This window comes from Colius striatus, chromosome 5 (assembly GCF_028858725.1).
Source record: "Colius striatus isolate bColStr4 chromosome 5, bColStr4.1.hap1, whole genome shotgun sequence".
Lineage (NCBI taxonomy): Eukaryota > Metazoa > Chordata > Aves > Coliiformes > Coliidae > Colius > Colius striatus.
Genome location: NC_084763.1, coordinates 23,403,109 through 23,430,683, shown reverse-complemented (window position 1 = coordinate 23,430,683; position 27,575 = coordinate 23,403,109). Strand labels below are relative to the sequence as shown.

The 27,575-nt window shown below is 39.3% G+C and overlaps 1 protein-coding gene and 1 long non-coding RNA gene across 2 annotated transcripts in view; one reads left to right on the top strand and one right to left on the bottom strand.

Annotated features, from left to right (window-relative positions):
- HIBADH (3-hydroxyisobutyrate dehydrogenase) overlaps nt 1-17,412 on the bottom strand; it is an 88,167-nt gene extending 70,755 nt beyond the window's left edge. The window contains exons 1-4 of the mRNA XM_061996751.1: nt 17,287-17,412; nt 9,508-9,668; nt 2,749-2,858; nt 446-567 (exon numbers count right to left, since the gene is read on the bottom strand). Coding sequence (XP_061852735.1) covers nt 446-567; nt 2,749-2,858; nt 9,508-9,668; nt 17,287-17,368 — 475 coding nt within the window. The 5' untranslated portion in view covers nt 17,369-17,412. The remainder of the gene's footprint in view (nt 1-445; nt 568-2,748; nt 2,859-9,507; nt 9,669-17,286) is intronic.
- Nucleotides 17,413-17,558: 146 nt separating this feature from the next.
- LOC133625546 (uncharacterized) lies at nt 17,559-21,837 on the top strand. The gene is made up of 2 exons (XR_009818822.1): nt 17,559-17,673; nt 21,061-21,837. It is a non-coding gene; the product is annotated as an uncharacterized LOC133625546 (long non-coding RNA).
- The last annotated feature ends 5,738 nt before the right edge of the window (nt 21,838-27,575 follow it).

The following is a 27,575-nucleotide window of genomic DNA, read 5'->3' as shown; positions in this document are numbered from 1 at the left end:
CCCACACTCTTCAACTGCTACAAAACCAGAAGAAAGCTGTTTTTTCTTGACAATTAAATCCTTTATTTTGACTTCATTATCTCCTTTTTAATTAATGAAAAAGCAGCAGAAGTGCTTAATGGCAACCAAATAACCTTTCCCTAAAAGAAAGGAACAAATAGATACTGAAGAGATGTGAATACCTGCATAAAAATGCAACTTTATAAAAGAAGTTAAATTAAAAGGACCACTGTATCATATAATGTGTAAGCTCAGTTTGTCCAAGTCTAACAAAGAAGCATATTTCTAAACCCTAAAAATACTCCTAAATTAACATATATATCCTTAATAGAAAAAAAAATCCCAAAATAAAATCACAAGTACCTTGTACCAAGGAGGATACAAATTGGTGGCTGAGATGGCACAGACACGTCCAATATAAGGTAAAGTGCTAATGTAGACTTACCTCCAGAAACTGGGGCATCCATGAAAACAGCTCCCATTTTTTCAACAGCTTTGGCTAATTCTTTTGAAACTGCAGGGTCTATAGTACTGGAATCTATTAGCAATGAGCCTTTCTTCACTTTCCTAAAATAAAAATTAATTCATATTATTAAGTATTTGTTGCACAAGACAGCCACGGCATTGCCTTTTCTCAGCATGTTAGATGTACCGGCACTTTTTGGTATGCTAATAAACACAAAGTTTTAAACTCTACTGAGCAAGACCTGCTCAGGATGTGTACTGAACTAAGTCTACAGCCTAAAATTTTACATATAACAATAAAACTTTCTTTTTATACATATATATATATACACACACAACATCTTAGTTTCTTACCAGAACAGCCTGATTGCATTCTTTTAAACATTGTTGCACTGATAGCTAGTAAATTTAGGCATAAGAATTGTATCCCAATCTGTAGAACACAAAAAGTCCTTTATGTATTTAAAAAAATGCAATCAAAGTAAAATTTTTAATGCCCTCAACAATGAAAAATTTATTATAATTTTATCCCTCTTTCAATTGTACTGAGATTTTATGTCCACTGGACCAGCAAGCACCATGACACTGAATATATTTTTTAATCACAAAAAAGTGAGTCAGTTCAAGCTACATATGACAGGTGATGAGCTTGGCTGCACCTTGCATGCTGGTTTCAGTACAGTGAATTTCACTGAATTGAATTCCCTAGATTGCTGGAAACAGTCTCTCAATAGATTCATATAGTTGTAGACCCCACTGTAACACCAGACTCAAACAGTGCCACATACACAGAACTTGTCTTTTTTCACAGAAAGGATGAGCTGCTGCAGTTAGTTTGAACACATGCGAATGAAAACCAGTGTGGCAGATACAGTACTACATCATCTTCTCTTATGCCCAGAACAAGAAGCTGTGGCACAAGTTCCTTGGTAACACAGTGGGTTGACTATATTAACTTTTAAAAAGTACAGAGCATTAATGTTTTCTTCAGTAAAGCTTAAACAGAATCAGAAAATTATCAAAGTCACACCAGTCACCAAGAACCAGGTCCCTCAGAGCAACAATTAACCACTGCTGTCATATTACACTTCCTTCTCTTGACTACAGAAAGCTGAGAAACAACAGCAGCACAGGACTGCCTTTCACATCTCTCTGTTCCCCTCAGTATTTTCCACATCTATGTACTCAAAAGATTAACTGGCTGTATCACATCAGTAAGTACTGCCAATCAGTCTTCAAACCACCTCCATCCTGGATACAATTCTCCCGCAGCTGTTTACCCAGCTTTGTGGGACTGATCCAATTACCCTTCTTCCCTGAAGGGACTAAGCTATAGATACTTAGATCTGTTCAATTCTGCTTTGTGAGGAATTAAACTACAGCCAATAAGGGAAGGAAGCAACTATTATTTGCTATATTGCAAGAAGAATGAAACTCCTCTCCTCTATTTCATTTTCTTCACTGCCTACAATAATACCTAAAAAAGCCTCAGTTTTAGACAATCTACTGTGCTTTTTGCCTTCTGTATGTTTCTTCTTTTACATTATTAAACCAGAGAGCAGTAAGATCCTAGATGATCCTCAGAGGTACTGAGTAGCCTTAGTCTGCCTGCCAGGAGCAGTGCACATGTGACCAGAAGAGCCTTTGAAATACTATTTATTTTTTAGTTTGGCAGGTCCAAAATCTCCAAAAAGTATTAGAATTCTGCAAAGTATTAATTGTAGGCTCAGTAGAAATCCCTCTGCAAAGTTACAAAACACTGTTTTGCATTAACAACCCCTTCAGATTTTTTTTGTGTAATAAACAGACAATAAGAGCAGAAAACAATAAAGTTTTGTCACCTATTCTATGATACTGCACTTTAATTCCATGAGATACAATGGCATCCCTGGAGAACATTTTATTTACAGGACTTCAAGGAAAAAGTATTTGAGCAAATAACTGTTGCTAGCAAATGTTCTAGTTAAACTTGTCTGTAGTACATTATAGTATAGTAAAATAAACACGCAACTCAGAAGGTAGACAACAGTCAAGCTGCCTCAAATTCACTTAAATTCTTATTCTACTGAAAATAAAAGTAAGACTTTAGCCAAAAGTCATTCAGAAGCAAGCCTAGTTTAAGATAATTCATGTAATTAGAGACATCAGAGGTGATAAAACAGAGAATATCAAGTTAAATGCCCTTGAAGGCACAATCAAGAGTTACAGCAACAGTGATCATTTGACAATGTAATACAGCCTTGAGTAGGAGTAGGAATTCTCCAAACTACAACAAATTCTTACTTCAGTATTCCATTTACTCCTGTGTAAACTTCTTTTGCATTGGGACTAGAAGGCAGCATGGTAATAATTCTGTCTGCTCTTTCTGCTACATCTGCTGGGGAATCCGTTACCTTTTAAAGAAAAGAAAAAAACTTATGTAAGCTTAGATTTCCTGAAAAAGAGATGTTAAGACATGTTTGTTGTTAGTATTTGCAGACCACCAGTCACAACTAAGCTAGGTAAAAAATCAGAATACAAGAAAAAATGGCCTCCTAATGCAAAAAAACAAACAAGATGTCCAAACACAGAAGTTCCTTCAGACCATCCATCAATGGGGATGCTTGCATCCCATCAATCCATTCATGAATCTTCCTCAGGGTGGTCAGCCTTCCCCACCTCAGCCCAGTGTGCAGATGAAGGGCACTTATCATTGCATTCCCTGTCCTGCCCTGTTTCCCAGCTAGAGGGGACAGCTTGTTCTATTTTGTTTCTCCCCTCACCCCTCAAATCCCTTAGTTTAAAGACCTCTTTATTAAGTTTGCTAGCCTACTCCCAAATATTCCAGTGCCCTTACAGGAGGGATGAATTGCATCCCATCCTATCAAGCTGTAGTGCCCAAGGAAGGATCCATTGTCAAATAACCCAAAACCTTCCCGCCGGCACCAGCCTCTCAGCCAGGAGTTCACTTGGCTGATTTTACCATTGCAGACTCCCCTTTTATTTCTAGTGAATAGGATGGAGGAGGAAATAACCCAAGCCCCTCTACCTTTTACCTGCTTCCCCGAGGTTTTAAAATCCTTCTGGATCCTGGAGATGTCATGCCTCAAGACATCATTCATATCTACATGGAACACAAGTAAGGAGTAGTAGCCTGCATCCCTGACAAGCCATGGCACTCTCTTGGCCACATCCCTGACCTTGGCTCCTGGCCTGGCAGGCAGCATACCTCTCGTGACTACCTACCTGCTCCACAGATGGGTCTCTCAGTACCCTTTAGCAGCAGATGTCATCTACCTTGACTTCAGCAAGGCTTTTGACACTGTCTCCCATAACATCCTCATCAGAAAGCTCAGGCAGTGTGGCTTGGATGAGTGGACAGTGAGGCAGATCAAGAGCTGGCTGAATGACAGAGCTGAGAGGGTGGTGATCAATGGCACAGAATCGAGTTGGAGGCCTGTGGCCAGTGGAGTTCCACAGGGATCGGTTCTGGGGCCACTCTTGTTCAACATCTTCATCAATGACCTGGATGAGGGGACAGAGTGTACCCTCAGCAAGTTCACTGATGACACCAAACTGGGAGGACTGGCCAATTTCCCAGAAGGCTGTGCTGCCAATCAGTGGGATCTCGACCAGCTTGAGAGTTGGGCAGAGAGGAACCTCATGAGGTTCAACAAGGACAAGTGCAGAGTCCTGCACCTGGGAAGGAACAACCCAATGCACCAGTACAGGCTGGGGGTTGAACTGCTGAAGAGCAGCTCTGCAGAGAGAGACCTGGGAGTCCTGATTGATAATACGCTAAACATGAGCCAGCAATGTGCCCTCGTGGCCAAGAAGGCCAATGGCATCCTGGGATGCATCAAGAAGAGTGTGGCGAGCAGGTCAAGGGAGGTTCTTCTCCCCCTCTACTCTGCCCTGGTGAGGCCTCATCTGGAGTACTGTGTCCAGTTCTGGGCTCCTCAGCTCAAGAGGGACAGAGAGCTTCTGGAGAGAGTCCAGCACAGGGCCACCAAGATGATCAGGGGACTGGAACATCTTTCATACGAGGAAAGGCTGTGGGAACTGGGGCTGTTTAGTCTAGAGGAGATTGAGGGGAGATCTTAATAACATTTACAAATATCTAAATGGTTGGTGTCAGGAGGTTGGGACATCCATTTTTTCTATAGTATCTAGCAACAGGACAAGGGGTAATGGGATGTAGCTGGAACATAAAAAGTTCCACTTAAATATAAGGAAAAACTATTTTACTGTGAGGGTGACAGAGCAGTGGCACAGGGTGCCCAGAGGGGTTGTGGAGTCTCCTTCCTTGGAGGTCTTCAAGACCTGCCTGGACATGTTCCTAAACGACCTGATCTAGGTGAACCTGCTTCTGCAGGGAGGTTGCACTAGATGATCTCTAAAGGTTCCTTTCAACCTCTACCATTCTATGATTCTACGATTCTATGAATCTGCAATTGACTATGAACCAGGCAAAACAAACTCTACGTTTCTAAGGAGAGACAACATCAAGGATCCCAAAAATGTCTTTCTTCTTGTCTTATATACAGCATTAGAAAAGCGTAAGACTGAGGAAAAAAAAAAAAAAACAACACCACCACCTTAACATACCTCTGAGCCTCATCTTAAAAAAAACACAGATAAACTATCTGATATTTCTCACAATATTACAGTTGACATTTTTAAAAACGAAGACTATCAGCTTAAGCATCCTTCATAAAATGATTCAATCAAGTCTCAAAATATATTGTTAGGTATTAGCCATTAAATAAACAAACCTAAATTTAAATAAACATTAAATAAACATACCTAACTTTAAAGGTATATTACCTTCCCCAGCTCCCCAGGCAGTATGATATTTAAGATGCGTACACAACAAGTGAAATGCCAACAGCTAAAGTAGTGAGTTTTACCCTGAAGGCATTTGTCACTAAGATTTTTGTACAACACTAGTTTTAAATAATTCATTTCTTTAAAAAATGCATTGCTAATACACTTATAGCTCAGGGAAAACAGTAATAAACAAAAACAGCTTATTCTTTTCTCTTCAGAAGATAAGAATCAAATCTGATTTCACTCATTCACATAGTTTTAAGTAAATGAATTAGGTTCCAAGCAGGAAGAAAGATGAAAAGAAAGCAGAATTTGTCTGTGGATAGAACTTGTAATCTTTATTTTCCAGTTATTATTGCCGAATGATGAAGAGCAACCTTAATATTACAACGATGTATTCTGCTAGATAGCTTATATGTCCTTGTTTTTTAAACTTTAAGATATGTCATACACAAAATTTTATATGTAATTCTTACTCGGTGTGAAGAAATTAAAATTTCCATATTACATAGCTTTAAGATTAAAGAAATTGCAGTTTAACAGCTACCTGAAAATATGGTTCCTTTCCCTAATGTGGACAAATCAATAAATCAATGACCTCATTTCACCATTCCTTGTCTATTTATAACTACCAGTATTTCTCAACTTTTTTTTACTTTTTATACTAAAGGCCTTTATGTAAATATATGTACAATGCATTTATAAAGTGTCATCACCAAAGAAAGCATGTTACATAGACATTTGTGAGAAATGCTGAATAACATCTTGAAGAGACACAGCATGAGAAACTTCTTAATTTCTATTTGACTTATAAAATTAAGAGAAGGGAAACTGTTTATATTCACTGACCAAAACTCCCTGTCAAAAAAAAAAAAAAGCCACAGAACAAAACCTGGCACAGATGGGAATTAGAAACACGTAGTTTTTTGTTTGAAAGAAAAAGTTGTTACTACAAAAAACACCTGGTATACTGCATGGTTCTAAAAGGAAACATGCCCTAGTCTAAACAAAGGTTAAGAGGAATAAATGAGGCAATTATAAGCAGAAAAGCTTTTGTATCTGATTAGTTAATTTTATTATTTGCTTCCCTGGCAAGTGGAGAGCCTAGCTCTTTATATATGACAGTTTTGTCTTCAGTTCTGAGTATCTCTGGTCTAGTTAATTCCCAACATCTACTATTAGAGAAGAGAGAAAGTGTGTAATTGGATCCTGAATTTATATATATCTTCTCATCTGAAACGATTATTTTCAGTACTCTTAGAGGCTTACAACTTATCAGCTGAAGACTCTGCAGCCCATTTTCATTTTTCAACCAGAAATTGAAGAATATACTACTGGGCTCACAACTTAAAAAACTACAACAGCTTCATATTTCCACTTGGCTACATAGATGGGATATAGCTGGGCTTTGTTTACAGATATAAACAGTTCTTAAGCAACACAGATAAACAAAAGACATAGTAAAGTAGTCATCTATGCTGAAATTAATTTATTCCATCCATGTTACTCAAAATACTAACATGTATCTTACACAAAGAAAATTAGACTATAAATGTACACAAGCTAGGACTATTTTTCCACAACCACAGAACGGAAAATAATTTTGCTACCTTGAAGCAAGTAGCAAAAAAGTGGGAATTAAAGTGGGTATGGTCATTCTAGGCTTTCTAGTACTGTTAACAAATATAATTAATAATCCCAGACAAAATCTACCTACCTGGTTCAACAAGCAGCACATAAAACTTTTTTTTTTTTCATTTGGGACTCCCGGTCTCAGAAATAAAGTTGAATGATTTGAAAGGTATTAAGAAACTTTAAGTATTTTAAATAATTCAGAATATGTGTATAACTTTGAAAAAGGTACCAGAAACTAATTGCTGATTACTAACATAGATCATACTGCCTAAGAGTACCAGGCCACCGAATTCCACACATGTTCTCATACTTGCAAGTTCAAGCAAGTATTTTCAGTTTACAACTGGACAGAGCAAACTTTTCATACTAGTCATTGGTTATGCCTCTCCATATACATATCTGAATACATTTGTTCCAAAACGCTTCCCTAATTTTTCTGTATATTTACAATAAGTCAGTTCTGCTTGCCTGATATCATTCTTACAGAATACACTGAAGAAAGATGTATTTTTATAGTGCTTCATGCAATAGGTGACTTCAGTAACAAGCTCATACTTCAAATCTGAGATAAGATTCAAAAATATGTCAACTGAAGCAAAGTAACTGTGCAACACAAAGGCATGCCACTGTGTGAGGCTTCCCTACAAGGAAGGGGGAACACATTAGCATGTGGAGGCAGCCCTACTTGTTCACAGCACTATTCAGTATTCTCCCTTATTTGTAGCCTTGCAGCTTTTTCCAGCTTTCACTTCAAGTGGTTCCATATGCTCCTGCTCAGCTTGTTTTTCCCTGACTACTCACCATCAGAGAGCAGGTGCCTGCCTCCTTACATATACTACCTCACTGTTCTTTACTTCAGAGGCTAAAGAGAGTCACAGAATATGCAGACTTATGATGAAACATCCCTCATCCTCCATATACCTTAGTAATAGCACTGACTTTAAACAATGGACATTTGACAACATTTACCGTCTCTTGGGGGATATCTTTTCATCTCTCTAATGCACCTGATGGTTTTACTTTACCAACTACACTAAAGAGAAAGCAGCCCGTGGAGCACAATGTTCCTTCTCACAGCAGTTTCTACAAGGCCTCCTGGACCCCCAAGTTTTCAAGTTCTGGAAAAAAAATGTTGGGGTAGGATTTACACCTATAGATCAAGAAGAGGAAGTTATGTTCACATATTTTCTTTAAGTGTGTTTTATTTGCATTCTCTTAGTGATATACGATCTTAAAACACACTTTTGGCTTCATTTTTAAAAGCATTACACTTCACCTTTAATATCACACATTAAGTCTTGCAGTGGATTCTATTACTATGACAATAAGCTATCCAAATGGGCAGCCACAGCAAAGAGATCCCACTGCAGAACATGAATTAAAAATACAACCAATTATTCAAAATCGACTTCTTTCCCATTTGCCACTGAAGGGACAGGTCTGGTTCATGCCTAAGGGTCTCACCTGCTTTAACAAAATAAAAAGAGTAGCTAGGAAAAGAAGCGGAAAAGCTTGCTTTCCCAAGAGTCCCAAGATTCTGTAATTATTCAAGGGGAGATGTATGTAATTATCAACAAGTGCATTTTATCATTTTAGTTTTTGGGAATCTTGATGACACCTTATTATTTGAAACACCTGTAATTAGCTCCAACAGTTTAGACTTTCAGGGCACACAGTTCCTCTGTCTATCTGTACCCAAAACTTCCTTGACATTGCTGGAAAACTCCCTCCTATTCTCTACACTGTCACATCAGAGTACTATTTTTGCATTGGTTTCTACTTGAGTACATTCTTCAGTGTTTTATGCACCTATCCATCCACCCACAACTATCTAAACTGCTATAGCTTTGAAGTATGTCCAAAACATTCAAATACATTTCAGACACTTAGAAATGACCCAACAATCCGACAGACTGAACGGGTTTCTGGGTGTATTAACAGATCAACAAAAGCAATACAAATGACTGGAATGGGGCCAAGATTTAGCAGGGTATATGGCAGGATGGTAAACCTTCTTAATGTGATCAATTTCCTTCCCTCCTTTTTCCTTTTCATTCCTCCCTCTTCTCTCATCTTAACCTTCCTCAACTCCAAGAGAATAAACACTTGAATAATTAGATATTTCCCCTGCCCCTGAGGACTGCACCTTGAAGCAGCAGGAAAGCTCGTATGTCTCTGTAGCTCTTATAGCTATGCCAGCAGGAATTTTTAACTAGGGTCATTTAACCTGAAAAGGTCAAAGTAGGAACCAGATGAAAAGCAGTACACTGGCCATCTAGCCCTTGGGGAAGAGGAAGCAGGAGAAAGAAAGAGGTGAAAGAACAGGCCATCAACCTACTCTAATAAAACAAGGGGGGAAAAAACAGCTAGAAAAGTCCAATAAGGTAGCAATTCTTGCTAATACCATGAAAATTACTTAGGGTAGAATGATGTCTTTGCTTCAAGTGAAATCTGCCAGATTCAGACTGTATTCACTATGCTGTTTTAGTTCCAATTGTAATCTTAAAAAAACCCCCAACAGATTATGTAATTGCACACACACAAGAACCATTCGATGCATACAGTTATTTTTGGAATAAATAAAGTCTATTACTATACCTGAGCACCCAGGTCTTGAAATTCTTTGCAGGCTTCTGGGAATACATCATATGCAATAACTGGATATCCATGTTTTAACAGGTTTTTTGCCATTGGATTTCCCATGTTACCCAGCCCAATGAATCCAACTGGGGTTTTGGAAGCCATTGCCCTAGAACACACTGATTTCAAAACAATAAATATCAATATATTTGTATTTTATAGTAATCCATAACAATAATCTAACAAAAGCTAGCATGTCATTCATTGATTTAAGCAAGCTTATGCTTAAAAACAGTGGAAATGTGAATCCTATTCTGTGTAATTAAAACTGTAAATTCTAGCTCACATTAGGCCACATAAACAATCCCAGAATGATTTTTCTACATACTAAAGAAAATTATTTTAATTAGGAAAATGCGGGTGTTTCAAAAAGTATAGTAATAATCAAACTGTAGCAACATCCCTGAAACCTAAGGTCTCAGAAGAGCTCACACACTTAAAATATGCAGGCTTGTCAGTGTTTTTCTATGTTTCAGACAGTTACTTTTTACAAGAAGTTAGTATCACATGCTGGACAGTAAGTAGTAGCATTGCAGGCATTCATCTACTGCAATAATTGACTAATCCCTCTAAACATTCCTAATCCAAGCACAGCACAGTTCGGCAGTTCTGAGATTTCTTTGCCAATTACATAAATAATTTCTCCTTTATGACAAAGGAAGAAATTATGCAGAATAAACACTAAGGCATGTAGCAACTAAGCAGGGAGAAACAAGGCTAACCAACTATGGAACTACTGTAACTCTGAAGTGCAGGTACAGAAAATGTGCCTGAACTGGATTGAGACTCTAAGAGGTCTCAATGCTTAGCAAAGAATCCTCTCTAGGCCAATAACACTTGATTAATCATTTTAAAGTCTTTCTGACTTTAAGCTCCTTCTTAGCCAGCAATGGTTGTGCTCTTTCATCAGCAGCACTATTTTGGAAGTGCCACATTCAATAAATCAAGTTTATCAAGAGAACTTTGGTCTGAGACAGTTTCCACAGATGCCTGCAGCAATGACCTAGATGGAGAAGCAGCACAATTTAAAAGAAAACCGCACTGTGAAAATGCTTACTGCACACTACGATAAGTCAGGAAAAGAGCACATCGCTTTTTAAAAAGTGCTACAAGTCAAATCTAGGGAACAAATTGCCTAAAATGTTATTACTGGTCACAGTAATGATCTTGGAGACTTCTCATAGTTTCTGTGAGTCAGTGTTCCCCACTACATGACTGACACTAGTCTAAAATTGTTTATTTTGATAGTCCAAAGCTTCCAGCTTCCTGAGGAGATTCCAGTCCTGGTTTTCAGCATCTTTCCTTCTTTCTCCCTTAATACCAGTCATTTTTATTAACCTTGACTTCTGTAAAGGTTTAAAAACAGCCTCCTCTAGTATCCCAGTAGCCAAATAGGGAAAGTATGCATTACAGAAGAAATAAAAAGTATGCCTGATCAAAGAAATATTGTCTGGACTGTTGGGCTTACACAGCAGAGATCAGTGGCTCGAATACTCGCAACACACAGTTATGTGTGACATTCCTGATGGGTCAACACCGGGGCTGCTGCTGTTTAGAAATTTCATTAATGACTGTGATGATGGGACATTAGCACTCTCAGTAAGATCATGTGTGATGGCAAACTAGCAGGAATGGCTGAAAACTCACAGGGCAGGTCTACCATTCAGAAAGACTGGAGGTCTATACAAGAGATGTAGTCCAACTGCAGACAGATCAGCAGACATCAAGTAATACGACTGAGGAGCTAGAGAATATGGCATATGAGTAGAGGCTACGGGAATTGCCTTAGCTTGGAGAAGCAAAGGCTAATTGCTGTTTTCCACTACCTAGAAAGTGAGAAGGAGAAAGAGTTATAGAGCAAGTGAACCCAAATTCTTCACAGAGGTGCACAGTAATAGGATATGGGGCAAAGGCCAACAGCTGCTGGAAGGGAGATAGCAGTTGGAAATACAGAAAGCATCTCTGATGAGGAGAAAGGTTCTGCACTGGAACAGGATGCACAGAGAAGTGGCGAAACCTCAGTTCTTGGAGCAACCTTGAAGCCCCCTGAGTAATCTGATCAAGCTTCAAGGTTAGCTTTGCCTCTAAATTTCAGTTTTCTTTGCTGCTGTGAATTCCAAGTAACCTCAGCAGAAACATAAATCTGGCTATTACATCTAGGCTCATTCTTGTAGACTCTTCACTTTTATCCTGATGTCTTTTTTTCTCACACCATTTCATGCACATCTAACCATCACCTCAAACTAAATACCAAGAAATCTCTTAATCATATTCTGAAAACGTTCTTGATACATTTTTTCTACATCAGCACTGACACTAGCACACTGTCATTCACATCTATGTCCTGGAAGATGCATCCATGACCTGCTTAAATCCCATATCCCATATCTTAGCTACTTCAGAACTGGGCCACCTGCCTCAACAGATACAATCTTGTCTTGATCTTCATGGAAACACTGAGAACTGAGAAGGACATTTTCCCTATGCTACTTTCCGTCACTCCTACTTTGCACTCTGCTTTATTTCTCTCCACCATGTTACGTAAGACTGTTTTGCTTTGACAACTTTTCATGGCTATCATTGCAACTTACTATTAAGACACCAACTGGTAATTGGACTGCAATGACAGGCCTATTGCCAACAAGCATTTCTGTTAATTTTCTAAGGTAGCTCTTCACAATGTAAATATCCATGAAACTAACTCATTCTACCATAAGGCCTTCCTTTTGAAACACCCCCACAAGGCATAGCAACAGTTAGACTGGAATACAAGGCAACATGCTGATCAGTAATTACTTGCACTGTGTCACTGTATTCTATTATTTCCCTTTTTGTCTGTCTCTATTGATTTTGTCTCACTTCATGAATCAGGAACCACTTTGTGTTCAGTGCTTAACTAGAACATATTCATATCCACGGGAACTGGGACCTGTTACATTCCAATTCCTGACTCTGTTTCTGACTTCTAGGTTTGGTTTAACTTTTCTCAGTCCAGTGTTAAACTAGCCACTTTACAATAACATAATTGGATTAATATCTTTGAAAAATCTCCAGATCCCCAGGTGCTCAAATACAGGAAAACTGCTTTAAAGGATTGATGAAATTACCTCAAAGACATACCTAATAGAGTTTATTTCAATTAACTGCATTTAGAACCATGGCATATTTTTAATGACTACTTAAGACAGTGGGGGTTTGCCAAAAAGAGGATGTTTAAGAAGGCACGATCTTTCATATCTTCATATTAGATGAAACTCCACAGGTGCTATCATGAAAAGTGATGTCCAGCTTGAATATCTAGGCACTATTTACCATTTGATACATGGCATAGGCTAGGCTTTGAAATAACTGTATAATTCAAACATCTAAGGATTGATATTCTGCAAACCCACATACAGATATGCTTAACAGATTCCATCAATTGTACAAGCATTTGCAGGAACTATCCCTGTGGTATTTGGCTCATTTTATTTGAACCGTAAAATCTACAGCAACCTGCTGCAATCACATAGCTTGAAAAATGCCCAGTCCACATTCAACTTCTAACAAAGGGCAAAACATCAGAAGTAGGAGCAACAGAAAACTATTTTTAAAATAATCACAGATACCATGTGCAATTCTCCTTTACCAAGACCAGAAACAGCAACATAGGTTAATCTATAGGTCAAGTTAATTGTGAGCAAAATCACCTACAGCTACACTAACTCCAAAGAATTTGGGTTTTCCCCAGGAAACTCTTCATTATTCTCTTGAAGGAACATGTTCTCAGAGCCCTGTGCCTATGAAGACTCCACTGATGAGCAGGATCAATTTATGACCCTCTTGTCACACCGAGGGCTTACAGACAATACAGATAAAAGTGTTTTCCTTTGAAAAGTCAGCCCACACTAGAAACAATTGACCTACTCTATAATTTCAAGAGAATTTTACCTTAAAAATAATTTAATTTTTAAATTAGCAAGAACTTATGAAGCTCTGAATATCTTTTCTTGAACAAAACACATCCGTTAAGAAAGTAAATCCAGAGAGGCACAGATTGCAATCCTGTCCTTAGAATATCTGGGCTTCCTATGACCTAAAACTTGTCTTTTCAAGCTTCTACATAAAGATACCAAAAGCAATTTTCTTTTTAACATGAAAGATGATGGTTACAAGTTTAGATTATTTCAAATAATTTCATTTTATACCCTCTCCCAAAGTAATGACTCTTAAGAGTTTCAAGAATTTTAGTTCCAGTGATGCCTTCAATTCTCTGTAAATACTAGACTGTACAGCCACTACAATACAGAGTGCAGAGGATATCTCTTTGTATTCAAACAAAAAGAAACTAATAAATGGATAAGACCACAGAGGGTAGAGCTGGGTAAGTTTCAATATGCATGCATTCTGTGGGAAAGCACAGTCTAACTGTCCAAGAGCAGGACTGAGAAATCAGTAATTCTCAAATTATAATCTCGACTTTATTACTTACTTTTTGGCTTTATAAAATCTATTTTGAACCCAAAAGGTCTAGCTCCTGGGATGGAATCCCCAGTCCACAATCAAATGAAACTGGTAAATCTAGCACAAGGGATAATCATAGAATGGAATGGAAAGGATAATCATAGAATAGAATAATAGCCCACATATTCCTGTCTCATATGAATTTCCTAATCGGAGTGGTTACAAAACATATTAATATTCCTTATCTCTCTGCATCAGTTAATCTTGAGCTCTTTTCCAGACTAGTAGGTGAGATTTAATAGGAGCACAAGAAAATGCCAAGAGGAAGCTCAACTGCTGAAGTTGCTGGTTTTGCTCAGGGCTTTATGTGAAAGTACAGTTGCATACGAAGTAACTTGACAAGGAGAGAGAAACTTGATGACAATTTGATACAAGCCACTAAATGAAAGATTTTGCCACTGATTTAGCATCTATTCTGGTACAACAGAAGACATCATCCCTTTTTTCCTTCTTGCTTTGAAAGAAAGGATAAGAGCTTCTGTGTTTTCTGCTGACTTCTCTATGGAAACTCATAAAACCTCTGATGAACTATGTCCTGGAGGGAACTAGATATTAGAGAGGCCAGCTGTACATGGGCAGAATCAGGTCTTTCTGCTCCTAGAAGCTTTGCCAATGGAATTTAAACTGCCTCAGGGTCACAGGCTTTTAAAGGTTATGCAATGATTTTGAAAACTGCACTCTGTCAAAATCATAATTTTAGAAGATTAGAAGACTCTAACTTTGGCCAGCTTTACATTGAAAACATCCCACTTGCTTTTCCTTACCTCTGTAAAAGTCTGATGATGAAACATACACACGCTATACTGTAAAAATCAGAGTCTTCTTACCTCATTTTTCTTATCTGCAGCTATACCTCATTAAACACTTACTAATATATTAAAGGCAAAAATTTATAGTATTAATCCCTTAACTAATGTGCTGGACTTCTGAGAAGCAGGTCTTTCTGTCATAATCTTTGTTTAGTAATTAGTGCTGCTCTGCACCACAGCATGGAATTGCTCAGCAGTTCAAACGCAACTGCTATATCAATGCAGTTAACAGAATGGGTCCCCTACCTGTCCAGAACTACTTGTAAGGATATTTTCTGTCTCCAGGAGAATATTGTCTGTTCTGAAGAACAGCTGTCTCAGCTAATGAAACTTTGTTTACCAGAAAATCTTCCTTTCCCAGCCATGATACCTCTTTAATCCCCGCTTCACCTCCCCAACCAGTCCCCAGGAAGGATTTTTCCACATCCACCAAAAAATATTAAGTAAGGATGCATATAGTCCCTCCATGAAGCACTTTTGCAAGTGACTGCCAGCTGCAGATCACAAGAGTATATGGTCTCTATCCAGCTTGTTAATACACAAATATACATACCCAAGATGCTCCTCCAAAATCTGCCCTCAGCTATTTTCCTTCTCGATGATTTAACAGATTCTGGTGTGTATATACAGAAGAAACAATCCATCATGGTGCACACCAGCTGCAAACAGCAACTGACCAAGTAACTAAAGAGTATTTGGTAAGAGGACAAAACCAGCCCACTCATTAACCAAGTTTTGGTGCTGGATAGCTCTCAGAGTTCCTTCACTAGGATGGTAGGTGTTCACTCAGAGTGACAGCTGATCAAATTACTACTCAAAAGACTACTCAAAACTAAAGAAAAGGATGGTAAACCTTATAAACGAATTAGACATGGGGAAAGCTTGACATATAACTAAGCAGGAGAGCTTAGCAGTTAAGAAGGCTTAATGCTTAGACCTTCATCCCATAAACACTTCTCAGAGTCAACAGGTCTTTCAGCATAGTCGCTGCTAAGTAAGTCAGAGCTTAAACACTGAAGGTGAAATTCTGTTCTACAGAAGTTTCTTTGCAGAGTCACAGTTTCTCCTTAGACTTAGTCACAAACTTTCTTGCTCAGGTTTTCAGGCACGGCAAACTATATTTTTCAACTTTAAGGACCTGTGTAGAGTTTTGGGCTGCATTTCACACCTGTGTTCACTGTCAAGTAACAAGTTTCTTCTGTGTTTTCCATATTTAACATAACCATTGGAATAATGACCAAAACAGCTGATTTCAAAGCCTTTGTAGAAATATGTGACAGCTACCATGCATGGAAAGTTCAAAATATATTGCAAGCTATTGCTTTCAGTTAGGGTGTCACAAAAGGTCTACAAACACAAATGTGTCTCCTGTATTTAACTTTACTAGCATGTGACCAAAATGTCTGCTGCAGACTAGCACAACACCAGTGCTACAACTATTAAAAAAACCTCTGCATTAGTTGAAAAGAGACAGTCAAGCAAAAAATAACACTGAAAGCTAATTTCAAAATTCTGCATCAAACACTTGTCATTGGCCAGTTTAAATTAAGTTCAAAGGGGAATTGCAAATTTTTTAAAGTAACCGAGTAACTCCTGAAACGCTTTATTATGTGTCAAGATTTTAGAACCATAAGTCATTGAAAGAATGTATTTCTTCCACTTTGCAACTTGAAAAACCATCACCTGTTTGTTTTGAGCCTGATAATACAGTGACATACAGAAGCTTCAGTTACCAAAATGATGCTGAAAAGCCTACTGAAGGTGTATCTTCACTTATCTACTTCAGCAGTTAAACTACTTAGAAACAGTAGTGCGATTTTGAGGACTACGCAAAGAAAAAAGGTTCAATTCTGCAACTATTCTTCCTTCATTTGCACCGACACGACGTTTAAAAGTGTCTGCTCCTTCCGCTGCTCATCAATCAACCATGTGAGTGAGTGAGTGCCTGCAGAGCTGGTACGAGAGGAGGTGCCACTGGATTTACCTTCAGTTTAAGGAAAATAATCGGAGACAACGATCGAGAGAGTCGAAAGCCAAAATCTAGGTAACGGGCACTGCTAACGTGTGAATGATGCCACAGGAAACACTTGTGGGCTCTTCTAATTTCCAGGCACGCTATTTTAAGCAAATGAGTGAAAATATTTATGGAGTGAAGCCGCACCGTAGCTCCGGCACGGCCTCAAACAACGCAGCCGCAGAAGCCGCTGGCGGCAGCGCGCCCTGCCAGCGCTCCGCTGGAGTCCTTCTCCGGTACCACCGGCCGGCCGCTGCGCTCGGCGCGGAGGGCCCGCGGCCGCCAAGGGCAGCACGGCAGCAGTGCTCCCCGGACGAGTCCCCGCAGAGGCCCGGCCTTTCCCCGCCCGGCAGCGATCGCCCGGCGGTCAGAGCGCAGCCGCTCCAGCCGAGGGGAGGGGCAGGTTCTTACCCATCGCCGCGCGGGCGGCACGCACCCGCCTGTGCCAGCGCCACCAGCCCGCAGGTCCCCCGAACACCACAGCCGCGGCCATGCTGCGCCTCCGCGCCGAGTGACCTCCGGCCAGCTACCACCCGCCCCGGCACCTCCCTGCCCGCCGCCGCCGCCTGCGCGTTCTGAGCGGCAGTTGCCTCAGCCAACCACAGACACGCCTTGGGGGGACTCAGCCAATGGGAACGCAAAGTCTCCTCCCCGCGGCCGGCAGGCCGGCCCCGCCCACGGCCCCGTGACCGATGGGGTCTGTCCCGCTGCCCGCGCCCGGAGCGCGGAGCAGGGCGGGGCGGGGGCCGGGCAGGCGCTGGAGCATCTCATTGGGGCAGCGGAGCGGGTGGCGGGGCGGTGAGTGACTCTGTCCGGTTGCTGGCGGCTCCCCGGGGGAGGGGTTTCTGTCAGCCCTGCGTTCTCATCTGCTGTGGTTTCCCCTTCCTGCGTCGCTGGCGAGAGGGACGGTTGGCTGAGGCGAGGGAGGGAAGGCAAGGCCGAGTTTTTGTCGAAGGCGGCTTGTGCGAGACAGGGGGGACGCGCGGCACCGGCTGTGTGAGGGCCGAGATACCCGCGGCGTGGCGTCAGCGGCGTCCACGGAGTGAGGGAAGAGTCTGCCTTGCATTGCTTTTGCCTAGTCAGATGGCGGATAAGCGTTCGCGCTTATGACTGGCTTCGTCATATTTGTGGGTTGACCCTGACTGGGATGAGTTGCATGCCAGAAGTTGCTCTGTCACTCTCCTCCTCAGCTGGACAGGGGAGAGAAAATATAATGAAAGGCTCCTGGGTTGAGATAAGGACAGGGAGATCACTCAGCAGTTAACATCACAACAAAAGACTCCTCACACTCATCTGCTCCAGTATGAGGGTCCCTCCTGTGAGAGACAGTCTTCCACTAACTGTGCCAAAACCAGTCTTTCCCATAGCTCTAGTCCTTCACAAACCCACCTGGGCAGCCTGTTCCAGTGCTCTATCACCCTCACAGTGAAGAAGTTTTTCCTTATGTTTCTTTGGAGCCTCCTATGTTAGAGCTTGCACACACTGCTCCTTGTCCTGTCATTGGACAACACTGAGAAGAGTCTGGCTCCATCCTCCTGACACCTGCCCTTTATATAATTGTAATCATTAATGAGATCACCCCTCAAGTCTCATCCAAGCTAGAGCCCCAACTCCCTCAGCCTTTCATCATAAGGGAGATGCTCCACTCCCTTCATCATCTTGGTGGCCTTGCGCTGAACTCTCCAGCAGCTCCCTGTCCTTATTGAAATGAGAGGCCCAGAACTGGACACAATGAATAAGGGCCATTCTGACCATGGTGCCATACAAAGTAGAGGATAAATTCCCACTTCCACAGGGTTCATTCCTTCAGGAGCAGACTGCTCCAGTGTGGGTCCTCCACAGGATCACAAGTCCTGACAGCAAACCTGCTCCAGCCTTGGTGTCTGTCTCTATAGGGCCACAGGTCCTGCCAGAAGCCTGCTCCAGTGCAGGCTTTCCATGGGGTCACAGCCTCCTTCAGGCATATCCACTTGCTCCACTTCAGGCTGCCAGGGGAGAGCCCATCTCATCATGGTCTTCATCATGGGCTGCAGGGGAATCTGCTCCAGTGCCTGGAGCGCTTCTTCCACCTTCATCTCCACTGACCTTGGTGTCTGCAGTCTCACGTATTCTTATTCTCCTCTCTGGCTGAAGTTGCTGTGGTACAGAACTTTTTCCCTCTTCTTAAATATGTTATCACAGAGGCTTTACCACCATCACTGACTGGCTCAGCCTTGGCCTCAGAGGGTCCATCTTGGAGCTGGCTGACATTGGCTCTGTGAGACAAAGAAGAAAGTTCTAGCAGCTTCTCACAGAAGTCACCTGTGTAGCCCCTCTGCTACCAAAACCTTGCCACACAAACCTCGATGTGCAGACCTTAGTTCCAGAAGGCCTAAAACAAAGTTTATCAACCTCAATAAGATTTGTATTTGAGCAAGCTAGCATGAACTATGCTGATCACCTGCAGCCTAGCATTTGGCAAGGCTTGGGCACCTTGCTGGCAGTCGGGGGAGGTGTGAGGGAACAAGCCAGTTTCTGAGGGAGGTCAAGCTGGAAGCAAGCAAATGCTGCCTCCTCCAAGTAAGGCTTCAGCTCTAGTCCCTGCAACTACTACATTCATTTATCTTGAATAAATTGATTCTTTTCCTGAAGGAAAATCTTGCCTTAGTTTATTGTGGAGGAATGCTGAGTACTCCCTCAGTCATTAGGTTAGTCTTGATAGGTCAGAGAGGTTTTGTTAGCTGTTGTGCAGTATCATTTACAGACTTCTGTGAGAATGTAGTTATCAGGAATAGATTTCTGGTCTCACAAAGTCAGTTATTCACTCATATGTTAGCACAGAAAGAATAGACTCAATGCATGAGCTTGGCTTTTCTATCAGTACCAGGATACATTTTTTAATATTTGCCCCTCTAAAGCAATAGATGGTACAGAGTTAAACTAACTCCACTCAGCATAAAGGAATTTTGTGAGTAATGGTTCTGCAGTGGTTTTCTAGTATCTTTACTCTGGCATTTGTGAGTGCTACCACTCAAGAGGCTGATCTCACACCTTCACCCAGTTGGCTTCTTTCTCTCATTGCCTCTCAGATGAGTACTGAGACAGAGTATGACTTGAGAAGAATAAAAAAATCACTTCATCTAAGGCAATGGAAAGAGACACACAAAACTAGAAACTCTTTGATTTGCCAGCACTTTGCAAAACATCTGAAGCCCCAGAGTCTCATATATACCAATATTTTCATAAAATCGTTTGTCTCTTCCACCATATCATTTGAAGAGTGGCAAGTGTATGAAGCTACTCAGCTATGTTTACTTTTCTCCACATTGGCTCTATTGGTTGACAACTGTTATTTGTATAGCTTGATTCTACAAATTACTATTTTTTCCTTGTCTTAAAAATTGGGATACATACCTCATTTGAGTGCATACACCCTCTACTTTTTAAAGTAAAATACTTTAAAGTAACGTGAGTAAAGTCTAAAATAGTCTATTAAAATAAATGCATTAAATATTTTAAAATATCTTGAAGTGCCAAAAAAGCTTTCCAGAAATCAGTGATTACACTGCAATCATGCCACAAAGGGGAACTGTTAACAAGCATGCCTTTGTCAATGGTAGGAAGATTGCCAACATTTAATTGGCTTTAAAGTTTTGTTCTATCAATGGTGCATTGTATTTTAAAAGCAATAATGCCAAACTTATGATTTAAGCGTGAAATGGAACCTCTAAATATCTGATTGATTTTCACAGGAAGGAACTGTTTTCTGAAGGAAAACTTGCTAGCCTACTTGTTGCTCTAGCATAAGCAGAGTTCAATTTGTACTACACATCAAAAAAAACAGTATAATAATTGTATGTGAGAATGACACATAGTAAACATATAACTGGCATGTATCTCTTTTCATTGGTAGATCTTACAGCGCTTTAGAAAAAACAGTATAGATGTCATTATACAAACTGATCTTTTAGCTGCCAAACCCATTTAAGTCATTGTTGCTCCCCAAACCTAGGTATACCTGGAGCTTCCTCCAGTCAGCCCAATCCATTCAACTGCCTTTTGGCAGCTTTCTATACCAGACTTGTGAAACAAGCAGAATTTTTTTTAAATAATTTTTTTCCATCCTTAGATTACCTTTGACGGCTCTCTCAGGTATGCTGATATAATTATTGTTAACCCACATCTTTTCACTCATTTGTTTTACAGTCTGCCCAACAAATGCTTACACTGGCACATTGGTCCTTACTTTGGATGGATTGAATCGGCCAAACTGGAATGAAGAGTGTGACAGAAAGCTCTTAAATCAGCTCCTAAACTACTGGGTATTAGTACTGTAAAACCAAATTCTTGGTCATAGGAAAGACTAATGAGGTTCCCAGTGTCACATCAGTAACTGAAAAGGGAAATAAAATGCAAATTTCGTGACTGTCATTATCTCATAACCATATCATACCTGTTATTAGTATTACCATGTGCATTAAGCCACATTGCATTGCTATTATTAATGCATAGTTAATCATAATATCTTACTTTGTTAACTTCTGCTGGCACATTCCTGCCGGATCTGAGAAATGTGAGGAAAAAGATACAGTACCTTTATATTGCATGGTCCTGTATCCCTGTGTCCCAGCTTGTCAGATTATTTAAAAAGTATGTATATTTACTTATATTGTGCCCAATAAAAGCTTACTGACATTGTAAATCTGACCTTTCTGTTTAAGTGACTGAGATGTATTTTCTCATCTTGTAAGAACTATATGTGGACCTTAATATGTGTGCTCCATAATATTTGTGATGTTGTAACATGGATGTTAGAACATGGGAACTTGTAAGAACACTTGTAATACAGAAAGCAGCTGCTATTAATGTACTGTACATCAATATGTAGGTAGTTTTCTACCTGTTGATACATTATGCCCACTAACTTCCACGATATGTAACAAAACGTACTCAAGCATGTAAATAAACAGAAACTAATGTAAAGGTGGCTACTCTTTTAATTCTTAGTGATGAAAATGTGGCCATCTTAGTTTGCTTTTAAAGATTTGCTTTTATGGTCTCATATGAAAATACAAAGCAAAGAATTTTTAAAACCCCTTACAAACAGAGAACATTTATAGTATTTTTTTGTCAATTTGAATTTTTTTAGATTTAAGGTGGGCTTTTTTTCCTCTTGATAAGGACCCTCTGAAAGCAAGATGAAATATATGCATTGTGTCAGATTATGCTAAGAGTATCTGGATTCACTTTCAGAGACAACCCCTAACTTTATTGATGTAGGATAATTATGTTTGATCTGGTTTTAAATTTTTTTTCTATTGAGATATTTCCTTTTCAAGATATGGAGTTTTATAGGCTGAGTTGATAACTAAGCACAACTTAGCAAGAGTTACAGGCATACAAGACCTGTAAATAGGACCCTCATTGCAGAGTGGTATTTAAATTTGACGTTTACACTACTTAGTGTAGGAAACTACAGTGGATGCAACAGCACATTTGAGACTTGAATTAAAATGAATTGGCAGACAAGCCTACAGTGTTTTATTCCTCCTTCTAAGCTTTCATCTTGCATTTGTTGCGTTTACTTCTCTGCACTGGAGACCTTTCATAACATTTGTAAACTGCAATAAAAGTGCAGTGGAGCTGCTCAGGAATTCCTGAGCTTCAAATAGTTGGAGCTGGGAGAGCATTCCAGAGAAATATCCTCTGACCGATCACTGCTGGAGACAAACTACTGGGCTAGGGAGACCTTGAATCCAACATATGACATTCTTCATGCCCATAAATATCTCAGGGCAGCATTCATTTCCTAGCTGTGTGCACTTCACTAGATAACTAACTAGAATGTATGAGCAGCAAATGCCAGTGGTTATTTTTGCCTAAATAAATTAAAAAAACCTTTGTGTAATCTGAACAGCCCACTTCCTTGATGAATTGTATGATATATTCTGCAGCACTATTTAATTTAGTAAACAATGATGGTCTGAATATGTGCAATATTTGGAACCTTACATATACTTTAATGGAAACTAGACCCAGGCTTCTGTGGAAAGTGTACCCTGGAGGAACATAAAAACTGTGTTTTGGTATGAAGACTTATCTTTTGTTCTGTCAGAAGCATTTGTACTGTAGTTTGGAATCAATTGCATTCCACTGGGACATCAGGTGAATGTTAGAATGGGCAGGTTACTGCAGGCTACCAGTGTATTTTTACTAATTGATAACAAGTTCAGTAAAGCACTAAAGTTTTCCCCCTCTTTTTAACTCTGACAAATCCCATTGGGATGTTTAGGCTATACTGTGCTGACTGGATTTCTTCAAAGAGCTGAGAAGATAGAAGTACCTATTTCCTTCACGTTCTCTTAAAAATCTCACTCAGGTAGAATGCAGTAGAGATATTTTATCTAGGTTAATTTCATGGAAAATGCTGTGGATTTTCCAAAGTCCCCAAAGAGATTCCATTCCAAGAAGCACTCCTTTTAATGACAGCATTTTGCTAAATGGAATGGGTTGTGGTTCTGATTTTAAGCAACTATAATCACTATTATCTTTTGCAAATAAGTAAGATGTTGTATGTGGGTAACTGCATATAGGCTGTACCATAAATGATATAGAGCTGTTGCATTTGGAGAATCAATTAAAAAAAAATTAAAGTGTAAGGTCAGTTACCTGTCACATAGTAATTTGAGATTGGTTTATTTTTTGTGTTTTTAACTGAAAAATTTGTTTAACAGATTTAGAATCTGCCATTGTTCGTGTACAGTAGCTTCTTTTTACATGCTTACTTCATGTGATGTAGAAATGCAAAAAGAAAGATGACTCTTTCATCTTTATATTAACAGCTTTTGTAAAGGCTGAAGAAGGCATCAAATTCTGAAAGAGCTATTGCTATGTATGATAAATATTTGTTAGTGCTCATAGTAATTTTAGTTTTACTTCTACCTGCAAGGCACTACATGCAGAACATACCGATTGGTGTGGGAATTGCACAAAACAGTCACTCAGTTCCCTTCTGCCAGTTATGGGGTACTAATATAGGAAAAAAAAATGAATATGGTAAGGCAAGAGGGAAAAGCAATATAGAAAAGCTACATGGCAAGTTGATCTCAAACTTAAGGAGTCCAAGCGAGGAGGAGATAATTGTTATCCAAGAAAAGATGCATGCATCTAAAACAAAACAAAACAAAACAAAACAAAACAAAACAAAACAAAACAAAACAATCTTTTCCAACCAACATATGTCTATCATTGTAAAAGTATCGAACTCGCATTACTCTGATAAAGTCATGAACTAACCTCTGTATGTGATGTAGAAAGAGGAATCCTGGCACTAAATCACTTCTTGGGTTTTCCTACACCAAGGTATAAAGCACACTGCTTCAGAAACATTTTCTTTGTATGACGTGCTTAGCTTTGCCAAAATTTGCTTCTATTAAAACTTTCTGATTTTCTTAAAACTTTCTTAAAACTTTCCTGATTTTAGAAGAAACAATGTAATGTCCATGGAGTAGCAAAGTGTATTCTGGGATATTCCATATCACTGGCTTGCTAGAAGAATTAGTGTCCAGGAATATAACCTACTGCATAACAGGAAGTTATTTAATCATGTGCAAAACAAACAAACAAAAAGAGACAGATGCAGTAATTTACTTTCTTAAAATAAGAAAAAGCTAACCTTTTGTTTATGTACAAATTCCAGAAGTTAAAAAGTATTTTTTTTTGTCTGAGCTGGGAGATAAATTAAAAGCTTGCAGTATACAGAGAGATGTTGTTTACATTAAAATTAACCAGTTAAATCTAATTAACAAATACATTTAAGGGTCTCCACTAAATTAAAACATGGCTATGATTTTAAGCCTAAGTCTACCAGTAATAATTCTTAGTATTACTCACAATAATAAAAATTACAATAACAATATCACCACCAATAGTAAATGAATTTACTCTAGACAAATATATACCTAAAAATAATAGAATACATATATACATAAATATAATATGTATACCTAAGTATTACTGAAATGACAGTCTGGTCTCTTGTGCCTGCCTTTTGACATCTGACAAATTCTAGGAAAAGATGCACAAGAAAAAACATCATGACAAGCTTCCAAAATCCAGAGTTGTTGATTTATAAAAACCAGCTAGTCAGACTTCCTCATCATTATTTTTGTAAAACTGACATAGTATGCCTGCTCATGTATACAAACCTATGCTTTGATTTACAAATAAGATGAAATTAAAAATATTTTCCATGATTTATTCAAAAGAAAAATACTTTTTGAATGGCATATTTTTTCCCCCAGTAATATATTTTCTCTGTTGAACATGAAATCAAACTTTGGTTTGTTACTATTAAAAAATGAACATAAATGTGTCATTATCACTAGAGTAATATAATCTTATTATCATTTTATTAGATAAGCAGTGACAATGTTGTGTTTGTAATAGCCTCTAGAGATCCAATAAATCTAGCAGGGGAATGTCAGCCTGGTCCAAGACAGATTAAATGTAGAGAACTGGAAAATAGTTCCCAGTAAACAAACACTTTCAGGTCAGGAGGTCATACTTGCTCAGCTGTTCTTCATAAGCCTTATTGGAAATAACTTTCATACCATTACTGAGTATATTTCATGCTACCTAGTAATACTGAGGACCAAGTACAGTTGTGATATAAATGATTTCTAAGTGAAAAATTGAGTGTAAAATGATCAAAAAAGCAATGTGTAAATGACAAATCAGATGATATTACACATCCAATGGGTGCAATTTGTAAGATCTGCTCTTTCATCGGGAAAAATTAATCTCACTTAGAAACTGGCACAATTTCCATTGACAAATGAGATGATTTGTCCCCGGCAATCCTGTGATTCATGCAACAAAAACTAAGGCTGACTGTAATAGAATTTGGAAAAAGACTAGGAGGAATATTCAGCCAATGAACTCTTCCTTGACACTTGAGTAATTGCAGAATGGGGAGTGCAAGTCAACAAAGGTCTGGGAAGGAGTAAGAACTACAGATTGAATGTGCTTTTGGCATCTAACAAGGATAAAATGCCTGGATTCTGGGAATGCTAAAATAAATATGTATGTGTATATATATCTCAGTGTGCAGATCATGATGGACAAAATTCTCAAAACCAAGATAACTTTGTGTCTGTCATCCAACTTTAAGGAAATGCTGCACTACTTACAGGCAATATTAGTAACAGATAGCGTTGACAAGCCAATCGGGCCTCAGTGGTAGCATTTTAGCAGGCCATTTCATAAAGCCTTAAAACGTCTCCTTCAGTACAAACATGGTATATTCAAAAGATGTAGACACACAGACCAAATGCTGCCCACTGACATACTCCAGTGAAGATAACTGGGATACACACTGTAAAAAAAAATTCTAAGGATGATGTTTGTGTACAAAACACTTGCTATAGGCCCAGCAGGTCCTTTGCCATGTGGTGAACTAAAGCCATATGTCATGGCTGTGACGTTACTGTGGTTTTAAAAGAGCAAGAACTGTTACCCATATTAGTAATGTAAATTGTATTTTGATTGAAAGAATCCACCTCCAAAACACAGAAACATGCAACCACAATTGGGGCAATATTGCTAACTTTGTTACAGTATTATATAAAATAGTTATTAGCATAGGGGAGACACATTTATTAAATACGTTTAGTTATGTAGAAAGTTGCAGAAATGCAAGCACTGCAATATTCTGCCTTTAAAAAAACTCCTTATACAAAGAAATTAATTTATGAAAAAAGAAAAGCTCTGAAAGTTTAAAAAAAATACAGGATACAAGAGGTAAAAATATAGTTTGCACTTCTAAGTGGTGCTGATCAGATAATATCTGAAAGATAACATTACTTTCTGTAAGTAAGTTTGCACAGCAGATCCAACATATTCTTCTTTGTACAATGTTGATAGACAGAATAACAAATAATGAGGGGGATGAATTGAAGACAAATTTTAATTTTAGCACTGTGCTTCCTAGTAATTGCTATGTTCATAATGTATGTAACAATATGGTTATTATTTATTCATAGAATTTAAGAACTCATAATGTAGGTGTAGAAGCAGCAGGAGAAGGTGAGAACCGAGGGTGGTGAGGGAGCTGGTAGGAGTGCTCACCAAGGCCCTTTCCAGCATCTACCAACAGTCCCAGCTCACTGGGGACATCCCAGTGGTTTGGAGGTTATCAAATGTAACACCCATCTACAAGAAGGGGCAGGAGGACCCTGGGAACTACAAGCCTGTCACTCTGACCTCAGTGCCAAGGAAGGTTATGGAACAGATCATGCTGAGGGCCATCAGGAAGCACATACAGGACAACCATTCCATATCCATGCTGAAAGAGACTTTTTAAAGCTTTATGAAACTGCCTGCTAACCAGTTCAGGCCCAGTCAACGTGGTTTTACGGAGGACAGATCCTGCTTGACTAACCTGATCTCCTTCTATGACAAGATGACCCACTTAGTGGATGAGGGAAAGGCTGTAGATGTTGTTTACCTGGACTTTAGTAAAGCATTTGACAGCATTTCCCATAGCATCCTCCTGGAGAAACTCGCTGCCTATGGCTTGGATGAACGTTTAGTGGAAAACTATCTGGATGACCAAGCCCAGAGAGGTGTGGTGAATGGAGTTCAATCCAGCTGACAGCCGGCCAGTCACTAGTCGTATTCCATAGGATTCAGTGTTGGGGCCTGTTCTATTTATCGTCTTT